At 40.2% G+C, this 17,484-nt stretch overlaps 2 protein-coding genes across 2 annotated transcripts; one reads left to right on the top strand and one right to left on the bottom strand.

Annotated features, from left to right (window-relative positions):
* The first annotated feature begins 2,695 nt into the window (after positions 1-2,695).
* Positions 2,696-3,787, top strand: foxe1 (forkhead box E1). Its single transcript, XM_074682612.1, has one exon. The coding sequence runs from the start codon at positions 2,696-2,698 to the stop codon at positions 3,785-3,787; it is 1,092 nt and encodes a 363-aa protein (XP_074538713.1).
* A 1,765-nt stretch (positions 3,788-5,552) lies between these two features.
* Positions 5,553-17,461, bottom strand: spag5 (sperm associated antigen 5). The gene is made up of 25 exons (XM_074698783.1): positions 17,313-17,461; positions 16,848-16,918; positions 16,630-16,752; positions 14,325-16,549; positions 14,057-14,243; positions 13,850-13,966; positions 13,639-13,731; positions 13,412-13,546; positions 12,223-12,342; positions 12,043-12,135; positions 11,780-11,914; positions 11,577-11,670; positions 11,308-11,455; positions 11,133-11,183; positions 10,227-10,401; positions 9,772-9,905; positions 8,434-8,602; positions 8,011-8,149; positions 7,110-7,356; positions 6,626-6,758; positions 6,429-6,509; positions 6,194-6,343; positions 5,994-6,068; positions 5,784-5,864; positions 5,553-5,681 (listed from the first exon to the last, which is right to left on the bottom strand). Exons 2-25 carry the CDS (start codon positions 16,884-16,886, stop codon positions 5,610-5,612), a joined length of 5,016 nt encoding a protein of 1,671 aa, XP_074554884.1. The 5' UTR covers positions 16,887-16,918; positions 17,313-17,461; the 3' UTR covers positions 5,553-5,609.
* Between the last annotated feature and the right edge of the window lie 23 nt (positions 17,462-17,484).

Below are 17,484 nucleotides of genomic sequence, written 5' to 3'. Positions count from 1 at the left end.
GCACACTATGGCAACAATGTGCCTAGGCTCGAATAACAACGACTACCTGAGAAATTACTCACCTCTAATTGTTCAGGGCAATAAAGCATACAAAGCTTTTTTAGGCAAAGGGTGAGGTCCACAGCAAACTACACTGTATGTCCATCACATGTCACAAGATGAGGCAAAGTAACCGCACATCAAACACACTATTACAGTCATGTAGATACAATCCATTTCCTAATAAAAATATATCCTCCGTGTTTGCACTGCTTCTTGAAACACAGCTCAAATTTATTGCTCAAAGATGACAAGATCAAATGTTAATTGATTTGGTGTGAAATAATTACACTAAATGCAAATAGAATATTAACTGTCCGTTGATTCTCTGCACGCCCAAACTCTGTGACCTTATTTGTTGCAGTTTTTCCCACCACAATTTTATCTGATACTGAGCATCAAGAGGATTTGCATTTTCAACTATTCTCTACGATTTATTGTTATACTGCATTTTTGTTGTCTTAATGATACAATGCATTGGTGACTTCCTTTTTGTAGAATAACAAAGATCTGCATGACTTCCACACTAGAGAGGATCAATCAGGAAAAACTTAAAACATCAACATCAACATCAATTCCCTCTCTGTAAAAACAGCTTATGGATATTTAATGATGTTTGGGTTCTTTCCACAGTATTGCTTTATTTTAGCATCTAATTATCTCAATATAACTGTGTTTTGATGTTTAAAATTTTTCTTTGATGTTTTTATCTTTCTATAAATATGATTTCTCTGATTGTCTTAAATGAAAAAAAATTTGAAAACCATTTTAAGGGGTTATTTTTGTTGTTATGATGTTGCTTGTTCATTGTTCATTGCTTGTTCAAGGCTGTCAAAGAGTAGTCCATTTGGATTTAAAACTTAACATGTGATGCTCTTAAAGAAATATTTGTCCATTTTTAATGAAAGTAACTGATTATTTATATTATGTTACACTTTCATAATTTGAAATGTGCATCAAAATGTATTATATTTGTGTCTTTACCTACTGTCTTTTTTTATGCTTTTGAATTACAAGAATACGTTTTGTTGTTTTCCATTGTAATGATTAAACTAAATTTGAGCACTTTTATGTTAACTTATAGCAGCCACTGATCCCATCAAACACCAGATTCAATCGAGTAAAAATGGTATTGCAGGTCCAGCGGGACAACCACAGTCACGGCCCTTCCCACAGGACTAAACCTTTCATCAGAGAGTTTGTGTGTGCAAACCTGCGCTCTAGCTTTGACACATGCCCGTGTTGTTCACCCAGCCTGGTGTTGAGCGGTGGGAGTGTGCTGCCGTGTTTTCCTCTGTTTGTTTAAGAGATTAAGGTGGTGAACCCTCGCTCTGCGGAGTCCCCGCACTGCATACCACCAGGGCTGCTCAGCAACCTCTCAGGCACTGGTGCTGGTGAAATGTAATAGTGTTTAGTTCATTTAAAGCTTTCAATTATAAAATTATCAAAGGATGGGTTCCAAGTCAAATACATGAAACTATTTCTGCACTTCAAATAAACAAACAAAAAAACACTTGTGTCCTATAAACTCGACCAGCAAGTAGCAACACCAATTCCTTGAAGACAGTCACAATCAAAACCAATTCAAACAATGAAGGATTTTCACAGAGAGTTTGTTATTCCTGTCTCTCGGGTTGCGTCGAGGGATTATGGCGATGGCCTATATTTTGCATGCTGAAATCACAGGCCAGCCTTTGTCTGGCGAAAATTTACATCTCTTAACACAGCTGGCTGGTCCAACCACTGGCACAAAAAAAACAAGGAAGCAAGATAGAAAAACAACACATAGGTTAAGTTACCACTAAAGAGGTCTTTTAGTGTTAAGCGTCAAAACAACAGGGACTATTTTAGACTTTTTAAAATAACTGAGGTTAGCTTTCAAGGAATATTTGAATATTAAGAGGAGGCAGTGTTCATTTTGAACATTTCAGTTAGCGAGAATATGCAACAACCAACTTAGAATCTTTGAGATGACTGCAAGCAAATAAAAATAAGGTAACTCACCTGTATTCTTCAAGCTATTGGTGTTACACCTTTAAATTTATCCCTCAACCAAAGGACTTTACAAAAACTGAACAAAAGGAAGTTTTGATTTTAATAAAAGATAACTTTCATCTATGTTTAACAAGTACATCTAAAATATATTAAAACTCTCAAAATAAAGTTCTCCAAAGCATGCAGACTTGGTCAGACATGAACAATAGACCCCTCTGACACTCAGGTATGTTGAGAGCATGTGATGCTTGAGGGGGGTGTGGCCCCTCAGGTGCTTGGTAAAAGTAGAGCTGCTCAGGTAAAGCTGAGTGACTCATTCTAACTAACACACACCTTGAACTACATGCATGGCACACTCACTTCCACTCCTAAACTTAACCAGAAAAGACACCGGGAACTTGCTGAAATGAAAAACAGCATTTGATGAAACGGGAGCTCTGGAAAAGAAGATTTGTTTTAACCCTGCATTTGAAAAACAGCTGGATTTGGACTCTGAGACAGTGAGTTTTTTTTAATTAAATGTGACGACTCGGCACAGTTGTTGTATTTAAATCAGCTGTGAAGGATTTTATCTTTCGAAGGGTAGTGGAACATTCAACCAAACTCTTGAAGTACTTTTACTGCTTCACCAGAAATTCATTTTACTACCTTTTTTTTATCAATGACAATGCCAGTGGTCAAAGTGGAAAAAGACTCTCCGGCAGACACAAGCTTTTCTGCCTCCAACCCTCCTCCACAGACAGAGGAGCAGCCCAGAGGCCGCAGGAGAAAAAGACCAATACAGCGAGGGAAACCCCCGTACAGCTACATCGCACTCATCTCCATGGCCATCGCCAACTCCCCTGACCGAAAGCTGACTTTGGGCGGCATTTACAAGTTCATCACAGAACGCTTCCCTTTCTACAGAGACAATTCAAAGAAATGGCAGAACTCCATCCGCCACAACTTGACTCTCAATGATTGCTTTATCAAGATCCCTCGAGAGCCAGGCCGGCCGGGGAAAGGCAACTACTGGGCTTTGGACCCAAATGCGGAGGACATGTTTGAGAGTGGCAGCTTCCTGAGACGCAGAAAGAGGTTCAAGCGCTGTGATTTCAGCACCTACAACTCATACGTCCACGAGGCGCCAGTTTTCTCTCCTGTTCAGATTGCAAGATCAGCCGCATACGCCAACACCGTCTACCCCAACATGACGGTGAGTCCCACCTATGGGCAGCAGCTGCCAACACCCTACTACCCCTCTTCGTCTCCCCCTGGGTTTGCCCCTGGTCAGCCCCGCATGTTTAGCATCAACAACCTCATAGGACACCCAACTTCAGCCAGCATGCTGGGAGGTCAAGGGTCAGAGGTGATGCAGCAGCCCGGACGGAGCTTCAGTCCAGAGGGGATTCCAAATGGATCCAGTCCCTGCAACCTGGGACCTCCTGGTTTCCAGAGTCAACCATGTGGAGGGGCTGTGTCATCCCGATCCTCCATGCATCCTGGGTTCACCTACTCCACTCCCAATGGCCACCCACACCACCATCACCCCCATCAGGGCACATATGGACAGAACCATACCCAAGGGTATGTATCAACGGGACGCCTCCATTCCTCTGCAGAGCCCGTGGACCATTACGACAGAGTCTCCCCGGTACAGCTGGGCTCTTTCCCCCAGTATAACACAGCTGCAGGTCCGATCCCCAGCACCGGAGGCTACTTGAGACACCCCACATACCCAGGGAATATGGACAGGTTTGTGTCTGCCACCTGAGCTGCTGAAAATCAGAGTATTTCATGATCTTCGAGACAGATGTGTCATCACATAGACAGGGTGTTTCTCTTGTTTCTTTTTTTAAGGACACAACTGAACCGTTTGATTGAAAACCTAACACTGTGATCTATTGGCCAATCCCTACATAAGACTTTCTTCACTTTTGGCGAACTAAAATTTGAAAAGGGATTTATTAATGTCACGGCTCTTCAAGGTAGATAAGATTAATCTAATGTATGTGTTTTAATGCTTTTTTTGCAGTGAATTGAATGTGCAAGTTTAACATGTAACTTACTGGTGAGTTTAAGTGGCGTGCATTGAATTTTTTGTGATAAATTATTGTTTTAGTGTCGGAGGCTTTGCAAAAATGTCTTGTATGAAGAATATCAGCTTCAGTGCATTTGTATGTATTTTGTTGACAAATGAAAATGCATATTAGCTTGCCTTTTGAAAATAAACACTTAAATTTCACATTTTGCTCTGTTTAAAATTACTGACTTATAATACTTGTGCTTGCATCAAAATGTTAAACACATTTTTTAATGTTTTTTATGGAAACTTGGTTTGCAGCTCGATAATATAAGAGAGACACGCAGTATGTATGTTAGATTTCCAATATTTAAACTTCTATAGACTTTCAAAGAATAAGAAGAGGCTGATGGAGATATGCACCAGTATAATAGAGCCCCCTTTGACAAAACTGTCTTTTGTGCTTGCGTTGCTTTCTTTGCCGTTTCAGCTCAGCTGGTTTGAAGTGTTGTCTGGAGCCACAGTTTTTCACCGTGACCAGCCCTAATTATCGTGTCCAGACATCAACACGGCACTCAGACAGACAGAAAGACACAGTTAATCTACCACACAGGTTCACTAATGAACAAAATGAGTTGAGTTGTAACATGATATTTCAGTCTGTAAAGTTAAGTCGTGGGAGTCCTGGATCTCAGGAAGCTTCTTTGCTAAAGGTCTGCATATCCGACAAGAAGAGACTTGTATGAAACAGCTCAGTTTTAGTGAAGACACTTGATTGTTCAATCAGAAGAGAAGCTCTGATGATGGAGTCGACTTGATTTTATTTTTCAAGAAAGTATCGAGAGATTAAAGGGTTCTAGTTTCTCTTGAGTGCTGCTGAATCTTAAAATTTAAGCAGCTAAGACGAAGACTGAAGTAAACAGCATCTTCAAAGGAACAATTATTCATCACTGTAAGACCTGCACTTGAGGTAGAAATTACAGGGATTATCAGTAACAAAATATTCTATGATCAAAAGCAGGGTGGGTTATGCTCTAATTGCTGTAGCTGTACAACAAACACTGAGGCTGATATCAGTCGGTGATCTCACAGAATGTACCATTAGGAATGAGTGATGATGATTGAATGTCAAAAAATTTAGCATGGCAAGATAAGACAGATCTTCCTAATTGAGTTGCATTCAACACTTTCATGGTGACAAAAAGAAAACCAGCAGCAGAAATGAAACTGCCACACAATCCATCTACTGCTATCTTCTGACCATCTCTCAATTTGATGACAAAGATAAAAAGTCTATCTACTGATAAGGTGAACAAATATGCAAAGAAAAGGAATCAGGGCATTTAACATCTTACAGTGTCAGATTTGTCTTTGGCCCTTGAGACAACACAACACTTCTCATTATATTTTGTGTAACTGAAACAAAAAACCCTGTCACAACTTAAAAGAACCAAAGACAATCGTGTAGATTTAAAACATTTATTGTAACCATGCTAAACACATAGCAGACAAGATAAACTAAAACACAACAGAGGAATATGTACAATAAAATTATATAACAAGAGCAAACACCTCAGCCAATGTATTCAACAAGCTGCTGGAGCTGCTCAGATTTCTTCACCACCTCGGGCAAAGACAGCAGAGTCTGCGGGGAGAAAACACTTGTTACACTCAAACAGAAACACAAGAATGCTGAATTTATGGAGGACAAGGGAGAAACAAGCACATAATGAAAGGTATCTCTCACCTCTCTGACTCTGTTGATCATATTGTTCAACATCTGGAGCTCTTTCTCACTTTTCTGCTGGTTTGTCTGGTGAATAACTTGCTGTTAAAAAAAACAAACATGACAACAGCTTATCACGTCTGTTCACGTGATATCTCTCGACCTCTCATTTCTAATTGAGGTGATCTACCACAGTACATACAGTACATACATATATGACAAAATGCTTACATGTCTTTTTGCTCTCTCAAGCAGTTTAGCTCTGGCCTGCTCCACCTCTTGCAGACTTAACTTCAGTCTCTCCACCTACAGATAAAATCAGAGGCAGAATTAGCTTTGAATACGAGATGCTTTCCCATTAACAGCCAAAAGAGTATGAAAATAAATACACTGTATAAGGCAACTTTCACAAAGTGGATACAATAAGTGACCTCTTTGAGCAGCTGGATCTTATCTTCCATGAAATGAGCAGGGTCAGGGGATGGGCCACCAGCTTTCATTAACTTTTCCCGCAGGAACTGAGACTCCACCTTCGACTGCTGGAGGGAACGACGAAGCTCTACCACCTCTTTTCGCAATTCCTGAGAAAAATGACCAAAGCCAAATGACAGTTATATTTAGCTGAATGTGTTTTTAAAATGCATAATAAAGAATGTTATTACTTACGTTACTCTCTGTCTTGTGTTTATTTAAAATTTCCTGAGCCTCTTGTAAGTCTGACATCAACTTCACCACTGTTTTCTCATCCTGTGTAAAAAAAAATTATGAAGACAATTTTCAGTGTTTTCTTCCACCTTAGTCAGACTCCTTCAAGTTTTTCCAACAGTTATGGGTAACAGCATTAAGATGTAAAGTATGATGACCTGGGCCTTCTGCTGCAGAGCCTGACTGCCTTTCTCAACCAGGTTGTTCAGATGGTTGAGTTGATGCTTCAACTCAAACACCTCAGCCACATGCCTGCTGTCTGCAGCCTGCTGCTCCCCCTGCAGGACACGGCTGAAACATCATGCAATTGAATGTTAGAAACAACTAAATACATGGGCTCACATTTCACATGAACTGTACAATCTTTTTAATCCATAAACTAACTCAGAAAAAAGTGATCAACTCATCCCTTCCTCTTGCTTTAATGAAGACTCACAGGTACACTCTGATTATACTTCACTTCACACTGGGACTTTCTTTTTGATCAAGAGCTAAAGAGATTTACAGGTTTTAACAGTTCATTGATGAGAGATTGATTTACTTTGATTTCCAAGACAGATGAATACAAGGGATGGGAATTCAATAAGAAGAAATGACCACTTTAAATCCAACCTAATGTGATCATTTTTCAGCAGTACTCACAGAGTGTTGTGCAGCTCCTCCAGCTGTGCGTCTTTACGTTCTCGCAGCAGTTTGAGATTGTTGACGAGTTCTGTGACAGTGCAGCTCAGAGCAGCAAACAGCTCTGCCTCACTGCTCTGCCCGTCTGCCTGGGGTTCAAACTCAACAGCACTGATACTCTTTTTAGGTGTGACAGGTGCAATTCGGGTAAAGGCGCTCGTCTCGCTGGACAGAGTTTCACACTGTGGCTCAGGCACTTCTGAGGTGTCTGAAGAGACAATGAACTAAAACTTAGTGCGCTGATTCACAGAAGTCACAGATGACATTAAAACCCCTTTTGGATCCAATCTATCCAAGTTTTCACATGGAAATGCACAATAGACAATTTCATCAAGTTGAAAGTATTGACGATGATTACTTCAGCTAAAGACATGCCTACACCACCCCACATCATTTTTAAATCATGACACTTAATCCTCCTTAAAAGGATATCTTTCTTCTCTTTTCTTAAAAGTGAAGCTTTGTACAGGTGTGCTAACCAGCATTTTACCAATGTGCATCATTTAAATTAAACAGATGTTACAGCTGAATGATCTCTACGCACAGCGTTTGGAGCTGCTTGTTTGCATCAGTTCAACAAAATTATTTGCAGCAGACCAAATTGAATACAGTGGAGTGCTGTGCAAGTGTTTGCGCTGAGTTCAACCCAGATTAGCTTGTGGATCATGAAGCAATTCAGACTGACCACAGGCATTACTCCGTCGGTCTGTGATTCACTGAGAGCGTGTATGTGTGTGACTTCACAGCTACTTTATTGAACAAATAAAAAAAAGACTAATTCCTGGTCTTGTCTCCAGAAACTTTTTTGTCGTAAACAAGTAACAGCCGATATGCATCTGAAAAGTGTGAGCTTTGTGAGTACCTGATCCAGGAGCTGTCTCATCGCCTCCCTCCTCTTTTTCAGCAGTCAGAGCCACCATGATGCTGTCGACAAAAGAGCTGGAAGGGTGACGGCGCTCCAAGTTGGGAACCAGCTGATTGTCCTTCATCAGTTTTGGTTTCTGAAAGGTAAGATACATCAGGCAAAAAATATGTCAAAGTCCCCTGACCTGCTTTTTCTTTCTCTAATGCTTCAGTATTACATAGTTTAATCCCATGTCTGACGACTCATAGAGAACTGAAGTCTCTCAGTTAAACTTTAATTGCAGCTATCCTCATAATGCAGGAACTGACTTTGTGCCTGTGTAAAAAGTAGAAATGTGGTAAAAAAAAAAAAAAAAAAAAAAGTAAAAAAAAATGGCTTTGGTTATGTGTCTGCATGTGTTAAGCATTTTTTATGAGTCACCTGTTCATTGAGAGCAGCATGCAGTTCAGTGGTCACTCCTCGAAGTGTGTGATGTAATAAAATTATTTCAGTGGTGGCCTGGGCCAGTCTCTCTCCCAGCTCCAGTTGGGATGCCTTTGCTTGGGACCTTGTGTTTTCCAGATCCTTCTGCAGATTTATTTTCTCAAGCCTGCAGCACAAACACTGGTTATTAATTTTTCTACAAATTAAGAACAAACAAGTTGGAGAAGTTTTGCTGAAGCTGCATAGTTTTCCAACACCTCTACCTCAAACCTCTACCTTGCTTATTTATTTCATACGAACTGCAGATACTTGACATATATTTCTTTATATCTGACTTAAAACCAAGTGGGTTATTTTTCTAAGAATGTAAGGAGCATCTTTTCATGATATTATGTTAAGAGATGGGGTTTCTACGGAAGCGTATTACATTCACTTGAAGAGAAAAAAACAACAACTCAGGTTTCTCAGAGTAATTTATTCTTCCGTTTGTTTTTTGTGGTAATTAATTTTGTTTTTCTGATGTATATTTTTTATTGTTTTGTTTTCTGTTATAATTATTTCTGTTTTTATAAGTAATTTTTTGTGGTGATTAATTTTGTTTTTCTGATTAATATTTTTTTATTGGTTTGTTTTTTGTTATAATTTTTTCTGTTTTTTGTGGTAATTTTTTCCTCTTGTTTTTAGGAGTAATTTTTTCCTGAAGTATCGAGCTACTTCGAAATCCCGCGAGAACCTCCAACCTGCTGTTTTTCGTGGTAATTTTTTTCTCCTGTTTTTAGGAGTAATTGTTTTTCCCGAAGTATCGAGCTTCTTCGAAATCCCGTGAGAACTTCCAACCTGCAGACGACTCCCGTGGCGGTGTGGTGGCTCGAAGTAGCTCGATACTTCAGGAAAAAAAAACACTCTTAAAAACAAGAGGAAAAAATTACCACGAAAAACAGAAAAAATTATAACAAAAACAAACCAATAAAAAATATTCATCAGAAAAACAATTAATTACCACAAAAATTACTCATAAAAACAGATATGATTATAACAAAAAGCAAACCAATATAATTATTATAACAAAAAACGAACCAATAAAAAAATATTAATCGGAAAAACAGAAAAAATTATAACAAAAAACAAACCGAAAAATAAATTACTCTGGAAAACCTGAGTTGTTTTTTTTTCTTCAAGTGAATGCAATACGCTTCCATAGGTTTCAACCCCAAATATTTAACAGTAAAATATAATCAAAATTGTCCCCATGAAAACTTGAGACACAAACAAACCAAGTTTTTTCTCAATCATAAATGCCTTAAAAAATATCTTCCACAGGAAGTTGGAACTTACTGAAGTTGACTGAGCTCTCCTTTGAGGTCCTCACATTGAATGTTTCTCTCCCGCAGCGCCTGCAGGTTGGCTCTCAGACCACGCTCGCTCTCAGTCATCTGCTCTCTTGCCAGTTCATTTTCCATCTGCAAGAACTGACACAAAGACACAGACAGCAAAGACTTTAACCAGCAATCTACAAGCAACGAGCAGATTGAGTAGATATTTCAAATGTGTGACAGAAAAAAAAGCCTTGAACGTCTTAAAAATACTTGTTTAATCCTCTCTTAAAGCAAGAGAAGTTTTTTCACCAAAGTATCCCAAGTGCAGAATCTAAAAGAGTGCTAATTTTGTATCCGTCAAACATGTAAGGATGAGTCACACCCCATGAGAGCCATTGACAGGGGTTAAACATCAATTATTGTCCTACAGTGGCAGCTGCCAAAGCATGGGATGGTGAATGCAACAAAGCAAACCTCATTTTCTTCCCGGACACCAGTGAGTTGTGTGCAAACATCCTGGAGCTGCTGGATCTGCATGTTCTGGGACTGGGAGAGGGCCTGCAGCTGACTGAGCTGCTCCTTGCTTTGAGCCAAATCCTGACTCAACTCACATACATGCTTCTCCGACTCAGCAAGGGAAACCTCCAACCTGGAACCAGGCAGACGCACAAACAGAGGCATTAGTTCCTGCAGTATGTTGGGAAACATTCATAGAACTATGGCAAGAAGTTCATCTTGCTTTCACAAAATAAGAATGACAGAGAGCCTGTTCAACACATCCAGGCTGTCGCTGTATTAGTTGGCTTGACTAAGCTTTAACAACTGCAAGAGATAATGAGCATCACAAAGGTGGACGTCATTTTTCATTGCTCACCCACGCTTTAGGCTCTGTGTACTGACAGAAAAAGGGGCTACTGATGAATCATTTCACAATTTGTTCAAACAAAATGATCGTGGGCTGGCTACCTACATAAGCTTCATGAAATGACAATCCACAGGAAATACAAGAGGATACACTAAAACAGACAACACAGCTGCGGCAATTCAGACAAGACAGGTAAAAATGCTGAAAATGATCGCATTAGATCATAATAAAACAAACAACAATTCTGCCTCTTCACCAGTCTTTAGGAAGAAAACCTGAGCTGCTGTCAGACAAATTACTTCCAAACTTACTGAACAGAACGTATTATCTCAGAAAGAGGCCAACACATGATTCTTCATAAATGCCCATCACTCCCTGCTCACTCTTCCTGGTTTCCTACTTTATCCTCTGTCATAGCCCCAAAATAAACTTTGAAAAAAATCCTTAACAAACAACCTATTAAGTAATGATACCTTCAGTCCTAATGACTAGTTAAAAGTAGCGTCAGCACTTACTCTTTGGCTCTGTCCTTGGACAGCTGTATGTCCTTCCATGACTGCTGCAACCTGAAACAGTAACAGATTTTAGTTCCTGCTTTCTGTATTTTTTTTATTGCCTCTAAAAAGTAACACCTCAAGTAAATCATTTCAGTGGTGCAATTTCTTTTGTATCCAGGTTGTGGAGTTGTACTTTGTGCTCTCAGCAGCCAGGGCCTGCTCCAGGAAGGTGTAGGAAGCCAAAGTGGATGAAATGGTGGCAGACAGCTCTGTCACTTTCCTCTCCAGTTGACCCCTTTCCTCGTCTCTTTCGGCAAGCTTCTGGCGAAGCACGCCCATTTCTGAATTTATTTGAAAGAAAGACATCAGTAATTTCAGATGGAAGGGTAGAATAAAAAATAGACATAAGAAGGGAAACATGGATGAGCAAAGCAAAGGACATTTACTCATACCAGCCTTTACCTGAGGTCAGAATTGTCACCTGCAGATTTAAATCACCAATCTCCTCTCTGGCAGTTTGAAGATTTAAGTTAGCTTGGTTCCATTCTTCTGTAATCTGTCGAGTCAAAGAAATGTTTACCATCCACGTGAAATGCAGCCAAAAAGTAAAAACTAAGAACTAAGCGTTAAAAATTAATCACTAAATTCGATTTTGGACAACAGACCTGCTCTCTCTCTTCAACAGCTTGGTCTCTCTCAGAGATGTACTCATCACGCTCTCTAAGAGCAGCAACAGCCTTCTCATTCAGCTTCAGAAGAAGGGGAGCAGCTTGCTGTAGGAAACCTCTGACCGTGCAGAGCTATGGACAGGGCAGGGCAAGAAAGCAGCATTATTAACTGTAACAGCGACAGACTAAATTTTGGCAACACATTGCAAGATGGAACTGTTACATGTCTACAAAGTTAATCTGAGAACCACTGTGCATACTTCTTCCATCAAACTGGATTGTTCCTCTTTTGTTGTTGACAAAACATCAGCAGCAGATTCCAGTATTTCAGTGTAAGCCTTGTTTAATGCAACCTGCAAGTAAAGACAAAGAAAACAATCAAATTAAACAAATTCTGATAGTTCTCTGAAGAAAACAAATCAGCTATTTTGTTTTTTTACCTGTTGTGGGAAAGTTTGGTTTAGGGCAGCTAACAGTTCTTGATGAGACCCTACGGTCTTCTCCAGTTCTGAGATCTCAGAGGCACAGTGTGTCCTTAGCTCTTCAATCGCACTGAAGGCCTGTACAAAGATAACCGCACATCAGCTTAACATCCGCATAGAGAATCTTGTTTAAAAAAAATACAGCAAGAGAAACTGCAAAGAAAGTTTCAAAATTTTACCTTGGAAGGTAGTGTCAATACCTAACATCATAGTCTGTGTGCATGCTTCCATTCATCAAAAGGTAGAAAACTATCAGTGCCACTTAATGAAACATTAAACAGTTAAAGGCCTATAACTTTCTTATGAAGAGACAGCTGTTAACTTGTGTCATGTGGATAAATAAGTCTAAACAAGATAGTCTGACTATGTTTTACAGTGCCTCTGGGCTACAATCTCTGCAAATATAGTGCCATCTAGTGGTTCAAAAAGAGCATACATGATGGAGCACAACCACGTGGGTTTGGCTTCATATTTGTGCATCTGCAGTGCTGAAAGCTGTCTTTTTATGCAAAAAAACGTACAATTTACATGTGTTTTGCTTTCAGTTTTTATATTTTGGGCAAACATATTGCATTAAAAAAAACATGTTGTTCAACAAAACACTTTGTATCAATAGACCTATTTGGGTTAGTTAAAATGCTTCTGTACATTCTTGTTACAACTTTAGTTACATTATTCCTGACAGAAATGTCATGGGACTATACTTCATCGAATTTACAATAAACTCTTCTCAATTTATCACTATCACCATATTAGCTTGATTTTAAGAACTGTTCAATGTTTTTAATAGTTCACTTCTTATCTTACCCCAACAATGAGTCAATTTACTATTTAGCCATCAAAGCTACTAATCCATGTGAGACTGAACAGATTTTTTTAGCCTCAGAAACAATCAGATATTTCTTTTGGTATCATCTCTGTTACAATGCAAAAGCAGCATACTTCACAGGAGTAAAACAACTTCTGGGACCTCCATACCATTTGCCTACTTCAGGTTTTAATCCAACACCATTACAGGAGTTACTGCCTTTAAATCATAGACATTGTGCACTGCAGCCTTCAGTAATGTTACTGAAATAAAGATAGAAAATGCTAAAAAATAGAAACAGAAACAAAGGGTACGTTAGAGACTTGTTCCTGTGCTTACCGCCTCTTTGGCTGAAAAGGCTTCCTCCATCTGTGTCTTCATATCATCTCTTTGATGAAAAGCCTCTTTGACTTTCTGCACCATTGCAGTCTGTACCTCTTTTGTTTTTTTCAATACAGATGTCATCTGGTCATACTGTAAAGACAAAAAAAAATCAGTATGGAATATGGCTTAAAAGCATGCAGCTGATGTTGAATGGAGAAAGTATCAGTGACGTGTCTACATACATGAGAAGTAAGGCTTTGATGATCCTCTCTGACAACATCTCCCATTTGCTTCAAACTAGTGAGAGCAGCATCTGTGTTGTAACTTAGGGAGGTCTAGTAGGGGAAAAATACACAATCATGTGTTTCATGAGACTTTATTTTTATACAAGACCATGTAAATAACTCAAAGATTTGAATTATCAACATCAGTGTTTGCTTTTTTGTGTCCTACCATGGTGGCCTTTGTGTCCTGCATGTTCTGGATGAGGTTTTGTAGGGAACTTTCATCCATCTCCAACTCACCAATCCTGCTCAGAGCCTCAAAATAAAGTTCTCTGTGCATTGTGGTCTATGTATAAAACATAAATTGTTTCTTTCATCATAAAAATCCACAGGCTGCTGGACTGAACAATGATGTATTAACCTAACATAGTTTTACCTGGCTGAGTTCAGTGTGGTCCGTCTGCACGAGTTTCTCCCTGAGATCTGAAGGTGCAGGGCCTGCAGTGGGATGTGTCCTGGCTGAAGCCAACTGCTGCACCAGAGCCTCCACCATGATCATACTGGACCTTAACCTCTGCTCCAGCTCTTGTTTGGGAAGACACTCTAGACTCCCTGGAGGCACACTGCAATAAAAAGTGAAAAAATAGTGTTTTAAATTACAACACAAACATTCTGCTGAAAACTTTTCCAGATACAATACTTACTTCCAAAGGAGAGGGTCGGTCAGGGTGCAGGAATCAACCACAGAGAACTCCCTCTTTCTTTCAAACTTGCCAGATGTATTGACGCTGTGGTTGATCTGTTTCATGGGAGTTGTTCCTACACAAATACTGTGAGATTCTACCGGAGTTTCTTTTGCTGACTGGGCTGTGGGTACAGCAGGAGGACATATGGGAGCAGAGACAGCAGCAGGACCCATCTTTCCTGATGCTAAGAAGAGAAACTCTGCCATCTGCCGGAGCTGCTGCTGAAGAGGACCGTCTTGAATCAAAGGTGTATCCAGGTTTAGCTTTTCTACCTTGGGTTGAGGCACTGTACGAGGCTTCACTTCAACGTCCTCAACAGCATCAGTGAGTTGGTCTGGCTGGACCTTGAAACCCAGTGCTGTGGAGTTAAACAGGGGACGTGGCATGGGGCTCTCCAGAGGCTCTGCCCACAAACTAGCAGGGTCAAGGCTAACTGGAGCCACCAAGCTTTTTTCACCATCAAGGGCAGAGTCATCAGCGAAAAACTTGTCCACTTCGGAACCCTTATGAGCCTTTAACAGAAGCAGAGAGGCTCTCCTAACAATGGGGCTGAGCATCCTAAAAGGTAAAGCTGATGCTACAGAGGGACACTCTGACAGCACTTTAAAAACATCAGGGGGGTTTTCTGCAGGAGGTTTGTCATCAGAGTCATAAAGAACAGGAGCATTCCCAGATGAACCAAAAGCGCTGTCTTTTGCCTCACTGGGTCCATGAGATTCACTGCTCAGAGGCAAGGCAGAGGCATGTTCCTCATGCGCTCCTACAGATGTGGGAACTTCAGTCAAAGCAGCAGGAGGGCTGCTGACAGGATAATCTGTTTTATGGTGCATTAAAAGCAATGCACTGTCCATAGGGTGCAATGAGTCATTTTCTGATGTTTGACAGTTGACAGATTTGTTTTTCAATACCTTTAAAGATTTGTCGGTGAGTGAAGAGCTACCTTCAGCTGGTGGGTCAATATCTACCACATCTTCATCATTTGCCACAAGGCTGTTAGGTTGTTCTTTGTTATCTTGAATTTTATCCTGTGTTACACTGGTTGGCACACAGTTGACATCTGAAGGTGGGCAAATTACAACCTGATCTTCAGACAGAGAGGGAGTCATATGAGACATTTGGATGCCATTGGATTGCTCAGCCTCAATTTTAAAACTAGTGAAAAGGCCAGGTGTACTGTTATCTTGTCTGCCAGGCTGGATACTATCCTCCACCAAGCTAATCTGCTTAAAGTCATCCACAACATCAAGACTGACAGCTTCCTGTGTAATGAAGGGTGCACTACCTTGGGTCAACAGGGAATTTTTGGAGTTACAGTAAGGGTGGTCAAAGTGATCATCACCCTCTTGCACATCCTCGTCACCAGGTAATATGCTTGGATCTGCACTGCTGTATGACTCACTGCAAGTAAGATCAGCTGAGAGAGGAACAGTCTTCTCTGCAAGCTTTGTGCCTTCTGAAATTTCAACCTCACCCCCAGTACAATCAAAGGATTTGAAGGTTACATCGCTCACTCCATGAGCATTTTTTTCAGAATCACTTGCTGTTTTTTCACCACTGCAGTATGGATGATCGGCATGCTCTGCTTCAAATAGTTGGCCATAGTCAGAGATTTCCGTTTGATTCACACTGGTTTCTACTGAAGGCTCACCAATTTGTTCTTGAGGCAGAGAGATTGACTTGTCTTCTGTCTGGTTCAGTCTGGTGGCATCAAAAACTTCTACCTCACCACCTTCACAGACATAAGACTTCCAGGTCATGTTTTGTTGTAAGTCTTGTGTAGCATGTCCTTCATCAAAATCTCCTAATTCTGAGGTGTTTGAAATGTCAAAAAGATGTGCCATGCCAATTTTAGCCAAAGAAGCATCCCTCATCTCAGGCTTGTGATAGGGATGCTCTATGTGGTCACTGCATGAGTGAACATAGGTGCTGTTGAAGAGGACTGAATCTTCTGTTTCACAGGGGTTTTTACCAGCCTGATTTTTAGGCAGCAAAATGCTCTCTTCTGCACGCACTGGAGAGCCTTCGATCTCAACCTCCCCACCAGAACAGAGGAAGGATTTTAATGTCAAATCTCCATAAGCTGTGTGATCAGATTGATCAGTTGGGTAATCATTGCTGTGTATCCTTTTGGTTGATGGGGAAGACAACAAGTTGGGCTCTGGGTTACAGAAAGGAGAATCACCCTGTTGATTGAAGTAAATGTTTAGTTGAAAAAGTCCATTGGCAAATTATAAAAAATTCCCCAATAATAGCAAATGCCAACCTTAAGTGTTTTCACTATATCAGCATTGAGCAGTGACTTGACCCTTGATGATGAAGTTGACAGGTGCAGCTTTTCATTTTCCAGGCTTTTAAGAGGAGTGCGCTCTCTACATTTGCTATGAGGCTAGTAATAATAACAAAAAGAAAAAAAATCCCTGGTTAGTTGAGTCACATTTTAGTAACATGGACACTGCGTGCAAAGGAACATAAAAATCTTACCAAGCCTTCCCCACTCGGACCTGACTTCCTGGAGGACATAACTCTGAAGTTCTGGGAAACTACTTGGATAACTGAAAATTAAAATAATAAGACAATGACGTCCAGACAAAGTTACAAAAGAATACGAAGGTTAAAAGCTATGATATCAGCAACGTTACGTCAAGACGTCAGTGCAGGCAGTGGACCTGAAGGAACGTTGGGCTTTTTATCACGTTAACTGTGGTTTATAACGAGCCCCACATTAGTCGTATGGGTCCAGCAACACTTAATTACCAAATGGTTTATTATACAGTATATAAAAACCAAGCTAACTCAAAACCTAAGAGCGAATTAACATCATAACCGTAAGCCAATTTGACGTTACGCCGCGCTGACTGCTTAAGTTTTAACAAAACTCGTGGAAGTACCTGACGAACATTTATACAAACCAAAAAAAGACATTAAATTCATTATGGTTCACATTACCTTTCAACTTATGGAAGCAACCTTCTAAAAACTGCTGCAAAGAGATGAGAATATGATAAACAAACGAAGAGTTGGGCTGCAACCGCGTTTCATTCAAAACATAAATGTCAGGACTATGATTGGTCCGTTTCTTCTTCTTCCTCGGTGGTTTTGAGCAGCGCTGATCACATCT

Source organism: Halichoeres trimaculatus, unplaced genomic scaffold (genome assembly GCF_033239565.1).
Source record: "Halichoeres trimaculatus isolate MK-OKI-2021-1 unplaced genomic scaffold, fHalTri1.1 fHalTri1_scaffold_2, whole genome shotgun sequence".
In the NCBI taxonomy this organism is placed as follows: domain Eukaryota; kingdom Metazoa; phylum Chordata; class Actinopteri; order Labriformes; family Labridae; genus Halichoeres; species Halichoeres trimaculatus.
Note: the sequence above shows the minus strand (reverse complement) of the source record. Positions and strands in the feature narration are given on the sequence as shown.